Source organism: Vulpes lagopus, chromosome 3 (genome assembly GCF_018345385.1).
Source record: "Vulpes lagopus strain Blue_001 chromosome 3, ASM1834538v1, whole genome shotgun sequence".
Taxonomy (NCBI): Eukaryota; Metazoa; Chordata; class Mammalia; order Carnivora; family Canidae; genus Vulpes; species Vulpes lagopus.
The window spans coordinates 84,417,356-84,435,389 of record NC_054826.1 but is presented as its reverse complement, the minus strand read 5'-3'; the positions used below and the strand labels follow the sequence as shown (position 1 = coordinate 84,435,389).

General features: G+C 46.7%; 1 protein-coding gene across 1 annotated transcript in view; it reads left to right on the top strand.

Annotated features, from left to right (window-relative positions):
• Window positions 1-18,034, top strand: part of GNG4 (G protein subunit gamma 4) — a 77,165-nt gene that overhangs the window by 35,885 nt on the left and 23,246 nt on the right. Inside the window, exons 2-3 of the mRNA XM_041746864.1 lie at window positions 4,296-4,409; window positions 9,231-9,339. Coding sequence (XP_041602798.1) covers window positions 9,241-9,339 — 99 coding nt within the window. The 5' untranslated portion in view covers window positions 4,296-4,409; window positions 9,231-9,240. The remainder of the gene's footprint in view (window positions 1-4,295; window positions 4,410-9,230; window positions 9,340-18,034) is intronic.

The following is an 18,034-nucleotide window of genomic DNA, read 5'->3' as shown; positions in this document are numbered from 1 at the left end:
CCTTCCTGCTTGTGGGTCACCAGGCCTGGGTTGTGGTTCTTGATCAGAACACATCTCTGCCTCTCCTGCCTGTCTCAATGTGACTTTTTCTTTATGTCTTTAGCTGTGGAAGATCTGTTCTATCGGTCTTCAGGTCATCATCAGAGAGAGTTCTCTATGTGTAGTTGTAGCCATGGTGTGTCTGTGGGAGGAGGTAAGCTCAGGATCTTCCTGCTCTTCCATCTTCCCCTCACAATGGGCCACAATTACATATTACAAGAAAAGGAGGGAATGGGTTCAGCCCCACTTACACTTATTACACCATGACCATTACTTACTTGCCTTCTCCCCCCAGACACTGAGCTCTGTGAGGGCAGGCAAGTCTCTTTCCTCCTTATAGCTTCAGAATTTCTCATAGAAACCAACCTAGACCACCAGGTCAAGTCAAGTTCTTTGGTTATACACCCACTATGAATTGTGTGCCTCTGTGTATAAGAATACATTCATCAGCATGATTGTATGAAAATTATAGAGCAGACTATAAGCTCTGAGAATAGAGACTATGATCTTGGTTCCTCAAGGCCCAGCACCACACCACCAGCAAATATGTATGACTTCAAGTCATTACATTTCACAACTGGATGCTGAATTAGCTCCATTTCAGAATTGAAACAATAGGGGCACCTGGATGGCTCAGATGGTTGAGCATCTGACTTCAGCTCAGATCATGATCCCAGGGTCCTGGGATGGAGCCTCATATCAGGCTCCCTGCTCAGGTGGGAGTCTGCTTCTCCCTCTCCCTCTGCTGCTCCCCCTGCTTGTGTATGCACTCTCTCTCTCTCTCTCTCTCTCTCTCTTTCTCTGTCAAATAAATAAATAAAATCTTAATTTAAAAAAAAAGAATTGAAACAACAGCAGTCATGGAGAATTAATTAACACCATTGCTATGAAGCCCTAGTTAGTTCTTTCATGCATAGGTGAATCGTGTTTATATGAACATGGACAGCGGGCCTGTCCTGGGTTAGTCCTGGGAACACAGACATTAGTAAAACCAGTTTCTGCCCTTGAGGACCTCCCAGCCAGCTGTGGCCACATGGTGGATCTTTCTAGAGTTTCACAATGAGATTACAGCATTTTGTTTACAGGTGAGTATACTTTTTTTCTGTTTGGGGGGCAGGGGGGCTTTTGAAAACATCATGGCAGCATATTTAGTGCTGTTAAGAGGCAGCGTTTTTCAGTAACAGATCAAGGAAGCCAATCAGGAGCTAAGTTCCTATTAGCACTAATAATTTGTCTCACTTTAAGAAACAGCAGTGAACCTGCGAAGGTACCTAAAGCTCCTCCTGGGGCCCAGGGCAAGCTGGTGGGTTGACTTCTGAAATATGCCCCAAGCATTGAATGGAAAATGCTATGCAGATGCCAAGTGGACAAGGAGAAATTAATAGTCTTTTTGTAATGTATGATCTCTCCAAGAACTACCAGAATCAACTAAGTCACTGAAAGGAGCAGCATAAAAGCTGAGCGGGAGAGTGAATAACAGGAGGGCCAGGAGAATAGTGACTCTCCCATCCCCCACCTACTGACTCCTGTGTCTTCAATAAAGTCTCTTCACCTTGGGCTCAGAGTCCCTGCATAAAGTGGCAGTGGGCCCCCCTGCTCCAGCACAGAGCACCTCCAACTCTAATTTACACTCAGATTAAAATGCAGATTCAGTTCCAGGGGTTTGGGTGGGACCTGATTCTGTATCTGTAATAAGCTCCCAGGCTACTAAGGCAGGTGCCATCTCAGGCCCACCTGGATCTGTTGAGTGAGAGTCTGAGATCTGCATGAATCACACATACAGCAGAGTTTCACAAGCACCAGTATAGACACAGACTAGAGCCAGGTCTTTCCACATGTGGCTTGCACCTCAGGATCACCTGGGAAGTCAGACAGTGTGACTCAATGTGGTCTGGGGTGTGATCAGTGCATCTCACCTTTAAATGCCCCAGGTGATGCAGATGCACAGCAAAGTCTCAGAACCAACGGACTCGGGCAGTGGTTGGAGAACTTGAGGTGTCAGAATCCCCAGGGGGCCCCGAAAGAAAACAGCAGCCCAGGGTCATGGAAGTGGAGGACAGCCAGGCCTTAGTGGTCTACCCCCCCTCCCCCGCCAGGGGTTCTGATAGCAGCTGGTTTAGGGGTCGCAGGTAGAGGTAGACCCTCCCACAATGGGCTGGGGAGCAGCAGAAGCCTAGGGAACGGTACAAGGGCTCTTCTCCATCCTATCAGCCCTCTGGGCAGCCAGAGCTGGGAACGGTACAAGGGCTCTTCTCCATCCTATCAGCCCTCTGGGCAGCCAGAGCTGGTGTAGCCACTTGTGTCGATGGGTCTGTTGACCCCAGGGTGTGATGGAAAAGAATGAGATGCATCATTTCATTAAAAAACAAAAATAAAACCTGGGGGTGTTCCTGAATCAACCATTTGGGGAGTGGTAGGGCTGAGTAAAAGGGCTGCTTCTACTCCAGGACTCCTCAGAGTCTTTACTGTGCTAGTGTGCTGCATGGCCCTCCAGAGGGAGGAGCAAAACAATGGCTGTGGCTCAAACTTCTGTGATCAGGGATCCCTTTTTCATGGAGCCAGGCAAGAGAATTTGCCACACGAAGCCTTAGACTCTAAGTCAGGATGTGTCCAGCGACAAAATATCTCATCCAGTCCATAAAGCAAACATCAGCGTCATCTGTGTATCGTCTGGTTCTCTCCTAGCTTTTCTCGTCCCATTTGTGGCATTTTTTAAAAAGATTTACTTATCTGACAGAGAGAGAGAGCGCACACACAATTAGGGTGAGCTGCAGAAGGAGAGGGAGAGGGATCCCTGGGTGGCGCAGCGGTTTGGCGCCTGCCTTTGGCCCAGGGCGCGATCCTGGAGACCCGGGATCGAATCCCACATCGGGCTCCCGGTGCATGGAGCCTGCTTCTCCCTCTGCCTGTGTCTCTGCCTCTCTCTCTCTCTCTGTGACTATCATAAGTAAATAAAAATTAAAAAAAAAAAAAAAAAGAGAGGGAGAAGGAGACTCCCCGCTGAACAGGGACCAAAATGTGGGGTTTGATCCCAGGACCTGGAGATCATGATCTGACCCAGAGATCATGACCCAAGGCAGATGCCTAACTGAGACACCCAGGCGCCCTCCCCCATTTGTGGCATTTATTACAGGACATTTGTGGGAAACTGTGATGTGACACCCACTCAGAGAAACGTTTTCTGCCTTTCTTTTAAGGATGAAGACACTAAGAGTAGAGAGCATTCTCCTGGGCACATCTGACTTTAGAACAAAATTAGATAACTGAAGGAAGCAGAGGTCAGGGCATGGAGGGGGACTTGGGTTGGTCTGACGGCTTGTTTACCAGCCCCACCCTCTCCCCCCAGGGCTTCATGTTTGTCCAAAGGGCAGGCAGGGAAGACTTCTGGAGCCCTGCTTTAAAATCACCTGCTGAGGTGGCAGGCTTTAGGCTCTGCCCCTGCAGGCCAGCAGGCCTCCTCTCTAGGACTTACCTAGAGATGGTGGGGGTGAAGGAAACTCACAGTGGGGAAGTGCAGGACCCTCCGGAGTAGGCTAGGGAAAATGCACTGAGCACAACTTCTCACATCATTCCCTGAAGTCCAGCCTTTATTTTTGCTGCAGGGTCCCTGGGATTCCCCAAAAATGGATGCTATAGGGTGAGATGTTCAAGAAACCCCTGGGAGATGCGCCAATTGCCCCAGAGTCCATCTCTCCAGAGGAGGGAGGCAACAAGCTATTTGTCTTGTCTCTCTGTGGAGAGTCCCTGACTTTAAAGAAGGCCTTAAAGCCACCCGATCAAGTCATCTCTTCTGTGCTAAATGTCCTTTGGTTGGAATCAGCTTATTTCTAATATGCATAGGAATAATGTTAACCGTGGTCAATTCTGGGAAAAGGCGTTATCACTGATTTTTATTTTCTTTACTGTAATTTTCTCTATATTCACATTTTTTCTACAATTGGTCTAGCTTTTTATAATAAGAAAAGACATCTAAAAGGTTTGTGTTTGGCAGAGGTTGGCAGGAAGTGGGATGGTGTGTGCGGCTGGGAGCAATGTTCAGACCAGGAAGGGCAGCCTATGGCCTCCAGATGTTCCTGTGTCAGATCAGGGCTCCTTTTTCTGCCTGTGGCTCCCCGTCTCCCATGTGGCCTGATATGAGAGTCCGTGGGCTCACCAAGACAGCTGCTGAGCGTGGTGAGGCCACTGAGAGCTGGGTGGGCCTGGGGCACAGCTGGCTTCTGCCACACCTGCCAACCCAACTCTGGTTGTGCTTTCAGGTGAGCCTCAAAGGAGGATCCTCGAATCAGCCTCTTGTCTGACGACCATCAGCTGCTCCTGCTGCCACCAGCTTGTCCCCTGCCGAAGCCTGTCACTGTGCCGCCTCTCAGCAGGTGAGGAAGTGATGTGTTCTTTCCAAGAGTGGGTTCTCTCTGGAGACCAGGTGTCTGCCAGCGGTGCATGTGTGGGCCTGTGGGGAGGCTGGGCTGTCAGGGTCCTTGATATGTGACCAGGTCCTCACACTCTTTCTTCTAGCAGCTGTTCCCATCCTGTCACCCTCTCCATGTTCCACAGCAGACCTAAGGCCCTTATGAAGTCTGTATTACAAGTTGCCCGCCACCTCACATCATCCCCCATGTGAGTGGATGTGCTCCCTGTTGGGGGACATGGGAGAGGAGAACTGAGCCATCTCCATGTGCTGCTGGATCTCCACTGGGAAACCAAGCTGTGTACACCTCGCACTGCCCATGCCCCCCACCCCACTCTGAGTTATGCACAGGGCACAGCCTGTAAGACTTTCCCTGTGAAACCTGTCTGTGGGTGAGTAGGTTCCCGTGTGCCCAAGAAGAAAGGACTGTCTGACCTGGGCAGTGACAGAGCCCCTGCTTGGAGCAGCTGGCTCAATTTCCCTTCTGTCTCATCTTCTCAAAAGCAGAGAGGCAGAAAAAAAAAAAAAAAAAAAAAAGCTGAGAGGCGTGAGTCAGTGTGCATGGTTAGCTTCATTCCATCTCTACCTTGTCCCTGCTGCCATTTTTCTGAATGGGTCAAGTTGGAGTGTACATCCACACTTATGCATGTGGAGAGACATCCATTGGTTCATGTGCAAGTACAGTGTCTGGATAACCTCAAAAGGGCAGAGATGTTATTCAGGTGGAACCTAAGAGCTACCTGGCCAAGTTGGGGGGAGGGCCTCATGAACCTTCCTGCAGGTCATCAGTTGCTGTTAGCTCCAGTTGGCAAAAGCGCCAGTTAGTCTCCCTGCATTGTCTTGCCTCCTCCCCTGCCATCTCAGTCCCAAGTTAGGTAAAGTTCAAGATCCTTTGAGGGATGAAGTCTGTCTTGGGAGAGCAGGATAGACCAGGTGAAAGGGGGATACCCTATTCTTGCCCCAAACACCTTACTAGGCCCAAGAGGGGTGACAGGCTGGGAGCCACACTAGGGAAATGCCTCCTTCCACTTCCACGAAGGAGCTCAACAAAATCAAGTTACTTACTCCCTGAATATGTTTCCTCATGTAAAAAGTAAGAGGATCGGACCTAGACCTCTAAGTTCCCTTCCAGTGTTACCATTCAGTGATTCGGAGCCTGGCTACTCAATGTGTGGCTCATGGACCAGCAGTACTTGGGAACTGAGTAGAAATGCACACTCTTGGACCATACCCTAACCCATTCCATCAAAACCTATGTTTATCAAGATCCCCAGGGATTCACACACTGATTAAATTTTTTAAAGGGCTGATGTAGAGAATCCTGAAAATGCAAGGAATAGCTCTCAAGGTAATTTGGTGAACACAAAGGAACAATAGAGTAGAAGTGATTGACAGCCAGCCATGGTTCTCCACCTGTGGCCTGTGCCAGAATCACCTCAGGAGGTTGTGAACTACAAATGTCCAGGTCTGGGGTGGGGGTCACAATTCCGGTCCTGGGTACCTGTGCTGTGCGAAACCTTACCAGCCACTTGGATGGAGACAGCACATGAACATACAGATATGAAACCATTACGGGGTCACTGATGACTCCTGTAAGAGGAGGTCTGACAGGGCTGAGGGGCAGCAGAACAGACAGAGGAGGTAGAATGGAGCAGGCTTGTCATCCTGTGTCCCATGAAGAGTGCTCTCTCCTTATTTTTGGCATTTCCATGATGTGCTATGTAAGGGGTCCTTTCATGGGCATCTGTAGTTATCCCTTCTTTCTTGAGTAAGAGCAGAAATTAGGAGGAATGAAGGTTTTTTGTTTTATTGTTACCTATTTAAAGGTGATGAAAAAGACATAAATATATTTTTATATGCTGAGGAGAGGGTACCCAGAGACACCAACATTACAGGAGGAAGAGGGGTGAGTGATAGGGCAGAGCCTGAGGAGGATAGGCCCACCAAACGTGAAGTATCCGCCTTGGATGAGGAGATTCTTCTAGCCAAAGTGCCGGAGGACCTGACAGATGTGGCCTAAACTGTGAAGAAGGTGTTCTCCCAGGCTCGAGGATCAGAGGTGGACTGTCCAAGGTACATCCAGCTTGGGGCTTGGGTGGGTTGCCCTGCGCAGTCCCCAAGGGCCAATATGGCAAGACTTATTCAATAAAGGCAGCCAAAGACAAGACTTCTCCTCGTGAACCTTGACAAGGAAGGAAAATGAGGGGTGACTGGGGAAAGGGGTGGGATAGCAGGCAGCTCTGAGGACTTGCAAAGGCTGACTGTATATAATGGCACCAGTGCCAGTACATGGGTGGTTTCTTCAGCATCACCTTGAAGCCCTTTTATGTGAGTGGAGCAGGGACAGTGTTGTACTGATATGGCAGAAAAGACACAAGTCTTGAGAGAAAGTGAGTGGCCATGAGTTGGATTGTCCACAAGGCTGACCATGGCACTGTGTGGCACTGGGGACATGGTACTTTGAGGCTGAGAGGGAGTAAGGGAGTGAGTGAGGAAGGCTCGGAAGTTTGTGATCAGAGGTGCTACTGCAGATGTGGACAGACATGGTCTGGAGGGGACCCAGGAGATATAACCAAGGAGGCGGAGGGACTTCCAGAGAGGATGTGGCAGGGCTAAGAGTCCCTGCATCTCAGATGTAGGAGTCCCCACCCTACCAGCTTATTCTGTCTCTGGGACACAAGAAGCCAGACCTGGCAAAGGGGGATCTTTTCCAATATTAAGCAATCAGCCAGAGTTCTCTCCCTGCGTTGAAGAGTGGAGTATGTTGAAAATGTGCGCCTCTTTATAAACAGGGGAAGAATGAGAAAATAGTTGGGTGGGATCAGGGTGCTCTCAATCCAGGGGCTGGAGGGAGGGAAAGCGCTGCTCCAGGTTTGATGAGGCTCTGGCTCTGCTGGTAACATTTCCTGAAAGGCATGCGTCCTCCCACTTATACACCCTCACAGCCACCCCCACAAACAGTGCAGAGCCCCCCATCTTCCTCCCCCAGACTTCCTTCTTCACTCCTGCTGACCCTGCCTTCAGCTGCCTTCTCCTCAGCCATCACTGTGCCTCCCTTTCAGCGACCTCCCCAACTCCTAAAAGCCCAAAGCCAATGATGAGGAAAGAGAAGGATGAGTTCTGGAATGGGAAGGGAAGCTCAGGATCTGAGGGCAGTGATTTTTGGCTCCTGTTTGACTTCCATCAGGCCGCAGAGGGTTGGGAACTAGACTATGTCTCATCCTTCCCTTTGCATGGACACACAGGCATATGGGTGTACATAAACATTCACATCCATAGAGGCACAGCCACGCACACATGGTTGGGCACAGGGCAGGCACCTCAGGCAAGAGGACACACACAGGGACATATATATACCTGAATACACATGCAGAAATGCACGCACGACTCTCCATGGTGGGGTGTAGGAGACCCCAGGGTTTCCAAGCCCCAACTATTCATGATTCTCCTTCTGTCAATGAGTAGAAGTTCCCAACCAAGACAGGAACACACACCTACTAGACTCTGATTTAGGCAGCTTTTCTGTATCTTATAATAAGAGACTTCAAAAAGTTGCATGTGGGCATGTGAAGCCACCACCATGTCTCACCTGGACCACAGAGTTTGCACATGTGTGAAAACCCCACAGAGCGTGGCCTGTGCACCAACATATGGCTTAGCCTCCTCATGTTTCCCTGTGTGCCTTTGGAAGCTACTGCCCCCTGTGTGACCCATTTTCGGCTCTCAGACTGAATGATTAGGCCCCTTCCAAATAGTTTGTCATTAGACGGGGGCAACTGAAACCTACTGCATCTATGTGGAAATCTATGGTTGCTTGTGGAACAGTTAGCATTACACTGTTCTTTTCTTAGTCGTGTGGCATGATTCCATGTCACATCAGGGAGAATTTCTTGCTTCTTCTAGAAAAAATATATCAATGCTTGGGATAGGGGTGTGTGTGTGTGTGTTATTGTTTAAAAACAAACTCCCAGCCTAGAGTCTAAGATTTTTGGAATTAGAGCAAGTTAAAATTAATAATAAAGCAATTATTTTCAGGGGAAACAGTACTTACAGGGGTAGGTTGTTGGGGGGCCATTTGAAACCATGGAAAGAACCCTCCTTCGCTGGGCTTCAAAGCTTTGAGTCTGGGTTCTAGATCTGCAGTTTGGCTGTGAGATCTTTAGCTATTGTCTTAATTTCTCTGAGTTTTGTACTTTCCTTACTTACAAAACAGAACTTAATATGTTTTGCAACTTTAGAGGCTCCTAGAAGAGTGAATGAACAAACGTGTAGGAAAATTATTTGTTCCTAACAAAGTACTACACAGAAGGGACACCTGGGTGGCTCAGCAGTTGAGTGTCTGCCTTTGGCTCTAGGCATGATCCTGGTTTGGGGATTGAATGCCCCATCAGGCTCCCTGTAAGGAGCCTGCTTCTCCCTCTGCCTATGTCTCTGCCTCTCTCTGTGTCTTTCATGAATAAATAAATAAAATCTTTAAAAAAAAGTACTACACAGAAGTCAAGGTGTTACCAATGGTCACAGGGGTAGCAAAGTACCACTGGGGCCATCAGGTGTCTTCCACTCCCTCTACCTACAGCTGAGAAAGTCTTGCTAAATGTAAATCTGAGGTCACGCTTCCCTCACTCTAGTGAAACATTTCTTTCTGTGGTCCCAGGAGGGCTCACATACAAATGCTCCCTGGTTCAGACAGAGAAGCTGTAGGAGGCATGAGAGGGGATCAAGGTAAGCCAGAGTCCTCCTCACCTTGGAAGCAGCACTTCCAGTTCTTCACCTTTGCTTGTTTCAGGGGCAGCAGGATGAAAGAAGTCATGTCCAGCAACAGCACCACTAGCATCTCCCAAGCCAGGAAGGCTGTAGAGCAGCTGAAGATGGAAGCCTGTATGGACAGGGTGAAGGTAAGCATGCACGAGTCAGCCTTACCCTCTGACTAAAACCCAGCTCACAACACTCCTCCTGTTTCCTTCTGAGAGTTAACACGTCACCCAGCAGAGCCGCCAGCCAACCTTGGCAGCTGTAACATTTACAAATGAGGGTTTGCATCCAAATTCCAAGTGTGCTCAAGGATTCAAATGATGCAAAATACACAGTGTGCATGAATTCCGTAAAGAGTTGCCAAAAATAGACTCATATTCATCCCAGCTCTATTTAGCTCTGTTGTCATGCCAATAAGCAAGAGGGTTTAACAGCGAGATCAATCATAGTTTTCCTGCCCAATCCAGTGACGTCGAAGTTAGGCAACGTTGGGTATTTTGACAGGGATGCTGTTGGGAGTGGAGCATTGAACCGTGCACTGTGTTCGTCAAATGTTCCTATGGGAAAAGTGAAGAAAGGTGCCAGTCATTTCCCACCATGTTCTTTCGCTGATGAGTGTAGATCTCTTCATGCTGGGAAGGCTGAGGCAAGATGAAATCACCTAGTCTCCAGATGCCACTTACGAGCAGGCAGGGGGCCAGGCAAAACATGTGGCCCTGAAATGCCATTTAGGCTCATCAGCTGTGATAGAGTTGGAACCCCATCAGGAGCCTGACAGCAGGAGTCTCAAGTCCAATGGGCCTTGGGCACACAGAACCAGGGGTCTCGCCCAAGCATCTGGGATTCAAAAAAGACAGATTGCATGGGGGCAGTGGGTGCCTCCTAAAGCCTCCTGCTGGCAGAGCAAACAGGCTTTCCAGGGCTTCCCATCGCTGAGACCTGCCTTCATGCAGAAGTTATGGCCAGAGAGCACCAGCTCCTGCCTCTGTCAGGACAGTCATTCCCTCCCCTGGGGCTTTAGGGTTTCCAGCTATCCAAGGTGACAGTAAGCATGCACAGTGACATAATGATATATGAAGCAAGGAGGGGACGCAGTGTGATACACATTGGCATGAGTATGCCAGTTGTACTCAGGATCTCCATCTTGCCTGTATTGATACCAGCTATATATTAGACATCACTCCTTGATCTCTAGGTGAGAGGAAAGAGCAAGGAACCAAACAATTCTAAAGGAGGGAGAGCCCCAATAGTACAGAATTGAATCTAAGAATGAGATATACAAGACAAGCATTTGCTGAGAGGATGAGGATGGTTGGGAGACTTTTTTTTTTAAGATTTTTTTTTTTTTAATTGAAAGAGAAAGAGAGAGTGAGCAGGGAAGGAGCGGGGAGGGGGGGAGATCATCTCCAGCAGATCCACACTGAACGCAGAGGCCAATGCAGGGCTCAGGCCTAAGATCCTGAGATCATGACCTGAGCTAAAACCAAGAGTTAGTTGCTCAACTGACTGAGCCACCCTACCCAGGTGCCCCTAGAGACTTGCCCTTTTGATAAAGATGCCTGCAAACCTGCTCTGCCCTAGCCATGGTGCTGGGATACAAACACACAGGGCTGCCACCTTATATTGCTCAGAGGCCTTGTGGAGGTAGGAGCTGGTAGTTGGTTCTGAAGTGATATGGGAGGGGAAGAGGGGGCCAGTGCAAGCTAAGCAGGGCTCATTTCCAGCAACTGGACTTGACAGAAGAGCTGCAGGTTGTGCTGCAAAAGCCACTTTGGACAGCTTGAGGGTGCCAGGTACATAGGTACAGAGCATCCAGATGATGAAGTGTGGAGCCGGGGCCATGAGAGAACTGACCTGCCAGCTTGAGATGAAGTTGTCAGAGGCCAGCAGGCAGCCAAATCTGCAGAAACGTGTAGGGAGGAGGAGAGTGCAGAGATGGGATCAGAGAGGCAGACACACCAAGAAACAGGTGCAGAACTCAAAAAAGTCCATGTGGGAGACACCAGGGAGAAAGAAGTTAGAGCCCAACTATCAAGCTCCATGTCCAGAGACTAGGAAAAAGTGGGCACCGGTTTTGGCAGTGGGACAGCTGCCATGCCCAGGAGTCTAACTTTGGCAAGGACAATAAATTCTGTAATTATAGATTCTCATCTGTGACAGTCACCCACCACTCCTCAGCCCTGACAGTCACCACCACCCCTCAGCCCTGATAGTCACCAGATGTCCCCACAATGAAGGGCTCTTCAAGAGTCCCTGAAGACCCATGCACAGTCTCTAAAAGAACAAGGAGAAATCATAAACCAACTCAAAGTCAGGTTTGTTAGATGGTATTCAGAAGGGTAGGTCATCGTGTTCCTACGGTGACCAGGTGATGGAATCCCAGGAGAGTGCTTCCTGCAGTAATCTTCAGACTGTCGCAATTCCAGGGAGGAGGCTACTGACAGCCACATCAGGTTGGTTCAGAGTGGGCAGAGTTTTGTTATTGAAAAGATGGTCCAGGGCTTCCTATGGAGAGAAGTGGCCCCGAGGGACATATCTCTGCTGTAGCTGCACCATAACATGTGAGTGTTTTTCTGGCACTCACAAAACCTTGAACATGTATTTATTTTTTTAAGAAAGTAATAAGATGCACATAACATGCAATTTACCATTTTAACCATTTTTAAGTATACAGTAGCATGAAGGTCATTCACAGTATCATGTAATCGTCACCACCATCCTTCTCCAGAACTTTTCATGATCTCCGACAGAAACTCTACCCCTCATTCCCCCCTTCCCCAGCCACTCACAACCTCTAGTCTACTTTCTGTTGCTATGAATTTGACTATTCTGGGAACCTTATGCATGTAAGAGGATGTGTGTGTGTGGCTTATTTCACATGGCGTACATCCTCAAGGTTTGTCCATGTTGTAGCATGTGTCAGAACTTCCTGCCTTTTTATGGTTGAAGAATATTCCATTGCATGTACCGCATCTTATTTATCGATTCACCTGTTGACAGTGTTCATCATCTTGAAATACCTCTGCCTTTTGGCTACTGTGAACAGTCTTGCTCTGAATATGGGTGTGCAAGTACTTAGAGTTCCTGATCTCCGTTCTCTTGGGTACATACCCAGAAGTGGGATTGCTGGATCATGCAGTAATTCTAGCTCAGCTTTTGAGGAACCACCACACTGGTTTCCGTAGGGGCCATGCCATTTTACATATCCCCCAGCAATGCATAAAGTTTCAATATTCTCCACATCCTCGCCAATACTTACTTTTTATAATAGCCATCCTAATGGGTGTGAAGTTCCCATGTGGTTGTAAGCCTAGACACCTCTTGCTTCAGGGCACAGCAGGGCTTTGGGGAAAAAATCTACTTGATGCAATTCTTGGCAAAATGAAGTGCGGTATCAATTAGCTAGACACTAAAACACAGATCTGGAGAGAAAGAGAAGCCATCAAGGATGCTCCAAACTAGGGGTGGTGGAGGGGAGGTGGGTGGGTGGTGGGGGTGACTGGGTGACGGGCACTGAGGTGGGCACTTGACGGGATGAGCACTGGGTATTATTCTATATGTTGGCAAATTGAACACCAATAAAAAAATAAATTTATAAAAAAAAAAACAAATTGACCTTAATAGGGCCTTGACGAGGGAGGAAAGAGGAAGACAGTCACCAGGGAGAAGAAGTGGTCTTTCTAGAATGGGTGGGAGTTCACTGCAGGAGAGGAGGAGGGAAAAGAGGAGCCTGGATGGTAAGTGACAGAGGGAAGCCACATGCAAGGAGTCAAGGAGCAGTTCATAGAATTCACTGAATTCATAGAAAAAGTGGTGGGAATGCCAGGTGCACGTGTTAGAAGAAAGGACAGGCTACTGCGGAGTGGGGGAGGGGTGGAGGGGTGGGATGAGTGCCCCATGCCTCCCGCTGGGCCCTGGACAGAGGGAGGAGTACCCTGCAGGGGGAGTATCGGGAGGCTCTGTGGGGGAAATAATTGCAATTACGAGTCCCACGGAAGCTGCTTCCGGGTGGAAGCACCGCAGTGGGGGCCTGGGGGACAGCGCGGGCTAGGACAGGTGTTGGGAACGCAACCAGAAAGGACCATGACTGGCGAGGTTTGGAAGTGAGTCTACTGTAGAAGGAGGGAAGGGAAGGATGGCGCTTCCAGGTCATGAGAGTAAACGGGATGTCTGTTAAGGGAGAGAGAAGAGGAAAAAAGTAACCGCATTCGGTGGTTGTTTGCGTTGCAAAGGTAAGAAAAAGCATAGAACTGAACTCAGGTCTGGGCAGTTTATGGAGGGAAAATGTAGCCAAAATATCCACTGTGGTCTTAAAGTCCTGTTTGTCCCCCCAAAATATTATCGCACAAAAGCACCAGGGCCAACGTCTGCTTCATCCCAGACTTCTCGGGGAACATGGGCCGGGGCTTTACACACAGCCCGCGGCCAGACCTCAGGCCCACACGCTCTTGGGTTCCGAGACCCTCTTCCCACCGCCTCAGCACCCTCCTTACCTGCATTTACTGTTTGTTGAGTACCTCCTCCAACTCACACCTGCTTCCCAGCAACCGTGGGATTATTCTCTGTCTGATCTAGGAGCTCCTCAGGGCATTTCCTAACAAAGATGGGCTCTCTCTTTGGGAACCAGTATCAGCTGCTAAAAAAAAAAAAAAAGAAAAAAGAAAAAAGTAAATATTTGCCACATGAGAACAAAAAAGATTCAACATAAAACCCATATGGCTGGGATGCCTGGGTAGCTCAGGGGTTGAGAGTCTGCCTTTGGCTCAGGTCATGATCCCGGGCGGGGTCCTGGGATCAAGTCCTGCATGGGGCTCCCTGTATGGAGCCTACTTCTCCCTCTGCCTGTGTCTCTGCCTCTCTCTGTCTCTCTCATGAATAAATAAATAAAATCTTTAAAAAAAAACCCATTGGCCTCCCTAAAAGCAAAAAGCCTGGAAAATGATACTCAGGATCCTAAAAAAATAAAATAAAATAGCACTTACAGATGACTATCATGGAAATAATTTTGGTCCGCAGGAGAAGAATACCCAGAGCCTTATTCTTTTTCTCACCCTCAGAGGCTTAAGCAATATAAAATTCTACTGAGAATTACATAAGTGATGTTGATCATCAAACGGAAAATTTGTCAAACAGTTATGGCAGATATGAGCTGAACCAAGCATAAGAGGTTTAAGTGGAGAAAATGGTCTCTGGAGCCAGCTTGTCCAGCCCAGGAGAGAGCTACTGTGGAGAAGTTGTGGTCCCGTGGGGAAGGTACAGAGATCCTGAGCAGGCCAGGTCCCAGGCTCCTAGAAGGCTCATGGAAGCTGCCTCTCCACTGGGCACCACTAAGGGCACTTTGATTCTCCTGCCCTGTAGGAAAAGAAGTTGCTGACATTGGGCTGGTTGACTTGGTGGGCTCTGGAGGTGGACCACACCCTTAAGCAAACCGAACTCTCAGCTGGGACCAGGAAACAGCTGACAGACTTGCCAGCCCACAATGCCCATTCTCTTTCTATTTGCTCTAAGGCCTGTAGCAGATGACTTAAACAGCTGTGGATGTGCTAACAATCCCTAATAGGGCTGCCATTCAGCTGAGACTAATTTTGTCAACACAGGCTTGATATGCTGATTGCTGACAGATAGATCAACATGTTTTATATCAACTTGCGTTCCATAGACTGCTAAAAAATGAGAGCAGAAAGAATAATGTTAGTTGATGAAAGCTCTAAAAGCTAAAGCCTAAAGACAGCAGCAGAAGAGACTAGTCTGGGAAGTTATTGACAGAAAAAAAAAAGATTATATCATGACAAGTAATGACAGTCATTCACAGTCTTCTCCATAACAGTTAAGAAAATTTTGGAGAAAACAATTTGAAAAGGGAAATAGAATTGCCTTAGGAAAAAAAAGGCATTATTCCCAATTACTCTTGGACATTGAGGTTTTGTAATTTGGTGTTTAAGAGAAAAGAGAATCCATGATCATGGGCCCCTGGGTGGCTCAGTCCGTTGAGCATCCAACTTTAATTTTGGCTCAGGTCATGATCTCATGGCCGTGGGGTCGAGCCCTATGTTGGGCTCTGCACTCAGCACAGAGTCTGCTTGTCCCTCTCCCTCTGTTCCTCCTCCATCCTCAAATAAATAAAATCTTTTAATAAATTAATAATAACAAAAAAGTAAATACATGATAAAAATATTGTATAGGCAATGCAAAAACACAAGAATTGAGTTTGCAAGCATAGCAGATATATTTTACATATACTCTGCTTACTCTATTTAGAATTTTTTTCAAACCATAAAGATATGAGAGTAAGTTGGATATATCTATAAGCATCTAGTGTGTGTAAGGCTCCTCAGAGAGAGAGAGAGAACATCCAGACGCTTCAGGTGAGACTGAGAAAATATTCTCAGTCTTTAATTCTGAGGGCTTTAATTCCTATTTTAGGGATGCCTGGGTGTCTCAGCGGTTGAGCGTGTGCCTTTGGCCCAGGGCGTGATCCCGGAGTCCCAGAATCAAGTCTCACATCGGGCTTCCTGCATGGAGCCTGCTTCTCCCTCCGCCTATGTCTCTTTCTCTCTGTGTCTTTCATGAATAAATAAGTTTTAAAAATCTAAAATAAATAAATAAATAAATAAATAAATAAGAAAATAAAAATATGAGGAAGAAAATTTAAAGAATTTATAACCACTACATTTTCATGTTTTTTCCATCTAGCTATTTGCTTATTTTTCTTCTTATAAAATTGGAGTGATTATGTTTTGCAACCTGGCTTATGTCACCAAATAGTATATTATGATGACATATCCAGGTCAGTAAATACTCTCCTGAAATGTCATTTTACTACTTCTTTACCCCATCACCTTATGTACAATTTATTTAAATAGTCTTCTATCCTTGGACATTTCCCTTATTTCCAATTTTGCAATATTACTTTTTAAAAAGCATTGCAGGGGCATCTGAGTGGCTCAATCAGTTGAGCATCTGACTCTTGATTTGGGTTCAGTTCTTGATCTCAGGGTCGTGAGATCAAGCCCCATGTCAGGCTCTGCACTCAGCATGAGTCTGCTTGGGAGTCTTTCTTCCCCAATCTCTCTCTCTCTCAGCCCCTCCCCCTGCTTTCTTTCTCCCTCCCTCTCTCAAATAAATAAAATAAAATAAATCTGTAAAAAAAAAAAAAAATGTGCATGCATCTTTCCAAATTAATGTTTTTGTTTTCTTTGGGTAAATACTCAGTAGTGAAATTACTGGATCGTATGGTAATTGAACTTTTACGTTTTTGAGGAACCTCCATACTGTTTTCCACAGTGGCTATACCAGTTTGCATCCCTACCAACAGTGCACGAGGGTTCCTTTTTCTTCACATCCTCACCAACACTTGTTTCTTGTCTTTCTAATTCTAGCCATTCTCACAGGTGTGAGGTGATGTCTCATTGTAGTTTTGATTTGCATTTCCCTAGATGCAAATGATGAGTGATGTTGAGCATCTTTTCACATGTCTGTTGGCTATCTGGATGCTTCTTCGGGAAAATTGTCTATGTAGGTTCTCTGCCCTTTTTTTAAAAAAAGATTTTTAAATTTATTTATTCATGAGACACACATCGAAAGAGAGAGAGAGAGAGAGAGAGGCAGAGACACAGGCAGAGGGAGAAGCAGGCTCCATGCAGGGAGCCTGATGTGGGACTTGATCCCGGGTCTCTAGGATCACACCCTGGGATAAAGGCAGTGCTAAACTGCTGAGCCACCTGGGTTGGCCCTCTCTATCCTTTTTTTTAATTGGAGTGTTTGGGGGTTTTTGGTGTTGAGTTGCATAAGTTCTTTATATATTTGGATACTAACCCCTTATCAGATGTATCATTTCCAAATATCTTATTCCACTCCATAGGTTGCCTTTTAGTTTTATTGATTACAAGGCTTTATTTTGGTGTCATCCCAAAAGTTTATTTTTGGTTTTTGTTTCCCTTGCCTCAGGAGACATCTAGGACAATGTTTCTATGCTGATGCCAAGGAAATTACTGCCTATGTTTTCTTCTAGGAATTTGATGGTTTTGGGTCTTCTTACAGTTAGGCCTTTAATCCATTTTGAGTTTATTTTGTGTATGGTGTAAGAAAGTCCAGTTTCATTCTCTTCCATGTAGCTGTCCAGTTTTCCCAGTACTGTTTGTTGAAGAGACTGTCTTTTCTCCATTGTATATTCTTGCTTCCTTTGTCATAGATTAGTTAATGACATAAGTGTAGGTTTATTTTGGGGCTCTCTATTCTGTCCCATTGATCTCTGTGTCTGCTTTTGTGCCAGCACCATACTGTTTTGACTGCTACAGCTTTGTAGTATATCTTGAAATCTAAGATTGTGATACTTCCAGTTTTGTTCTTCTTTCTCAAGATTGCTTTGGCTATTCGGAGTCTTTTGTGGTTCCATACAAATTTTATGGACCTTTGTAAACATCCTGCCAAAAAAATCAAGAACCAGACTATAGCATATAGAAGAGCAATAAAGTATGCATTTAGGAAAAAGTCTTCTTCCAGAACACCAAAGAAAACTTTAGGTAACTGCTTTATAGTCTCAAGAAATGTAAAGAAAACATAGAATCTATGAAACACTAGCTCAAAGAGGAGATAAAATAATGAGTTGGAAAAGGAGGCGGAAAACTAAGGAAAGAAATTTAGGGGGGATGGGGAACAGCATTAGAAGAAGCAAAGAATGTAACACACACTGTAGAAAACCAAATTAATGACGTGGGGCACAGGCTTCAGAAACTCATACATAATGCAAAAGAAAAGATGAACAGTCAGATCAAAGCAGTTAGAGAGAGGGTGATAGAAATAAAGACTGGCAGCAACATTCCAACATTTGGATGCTGA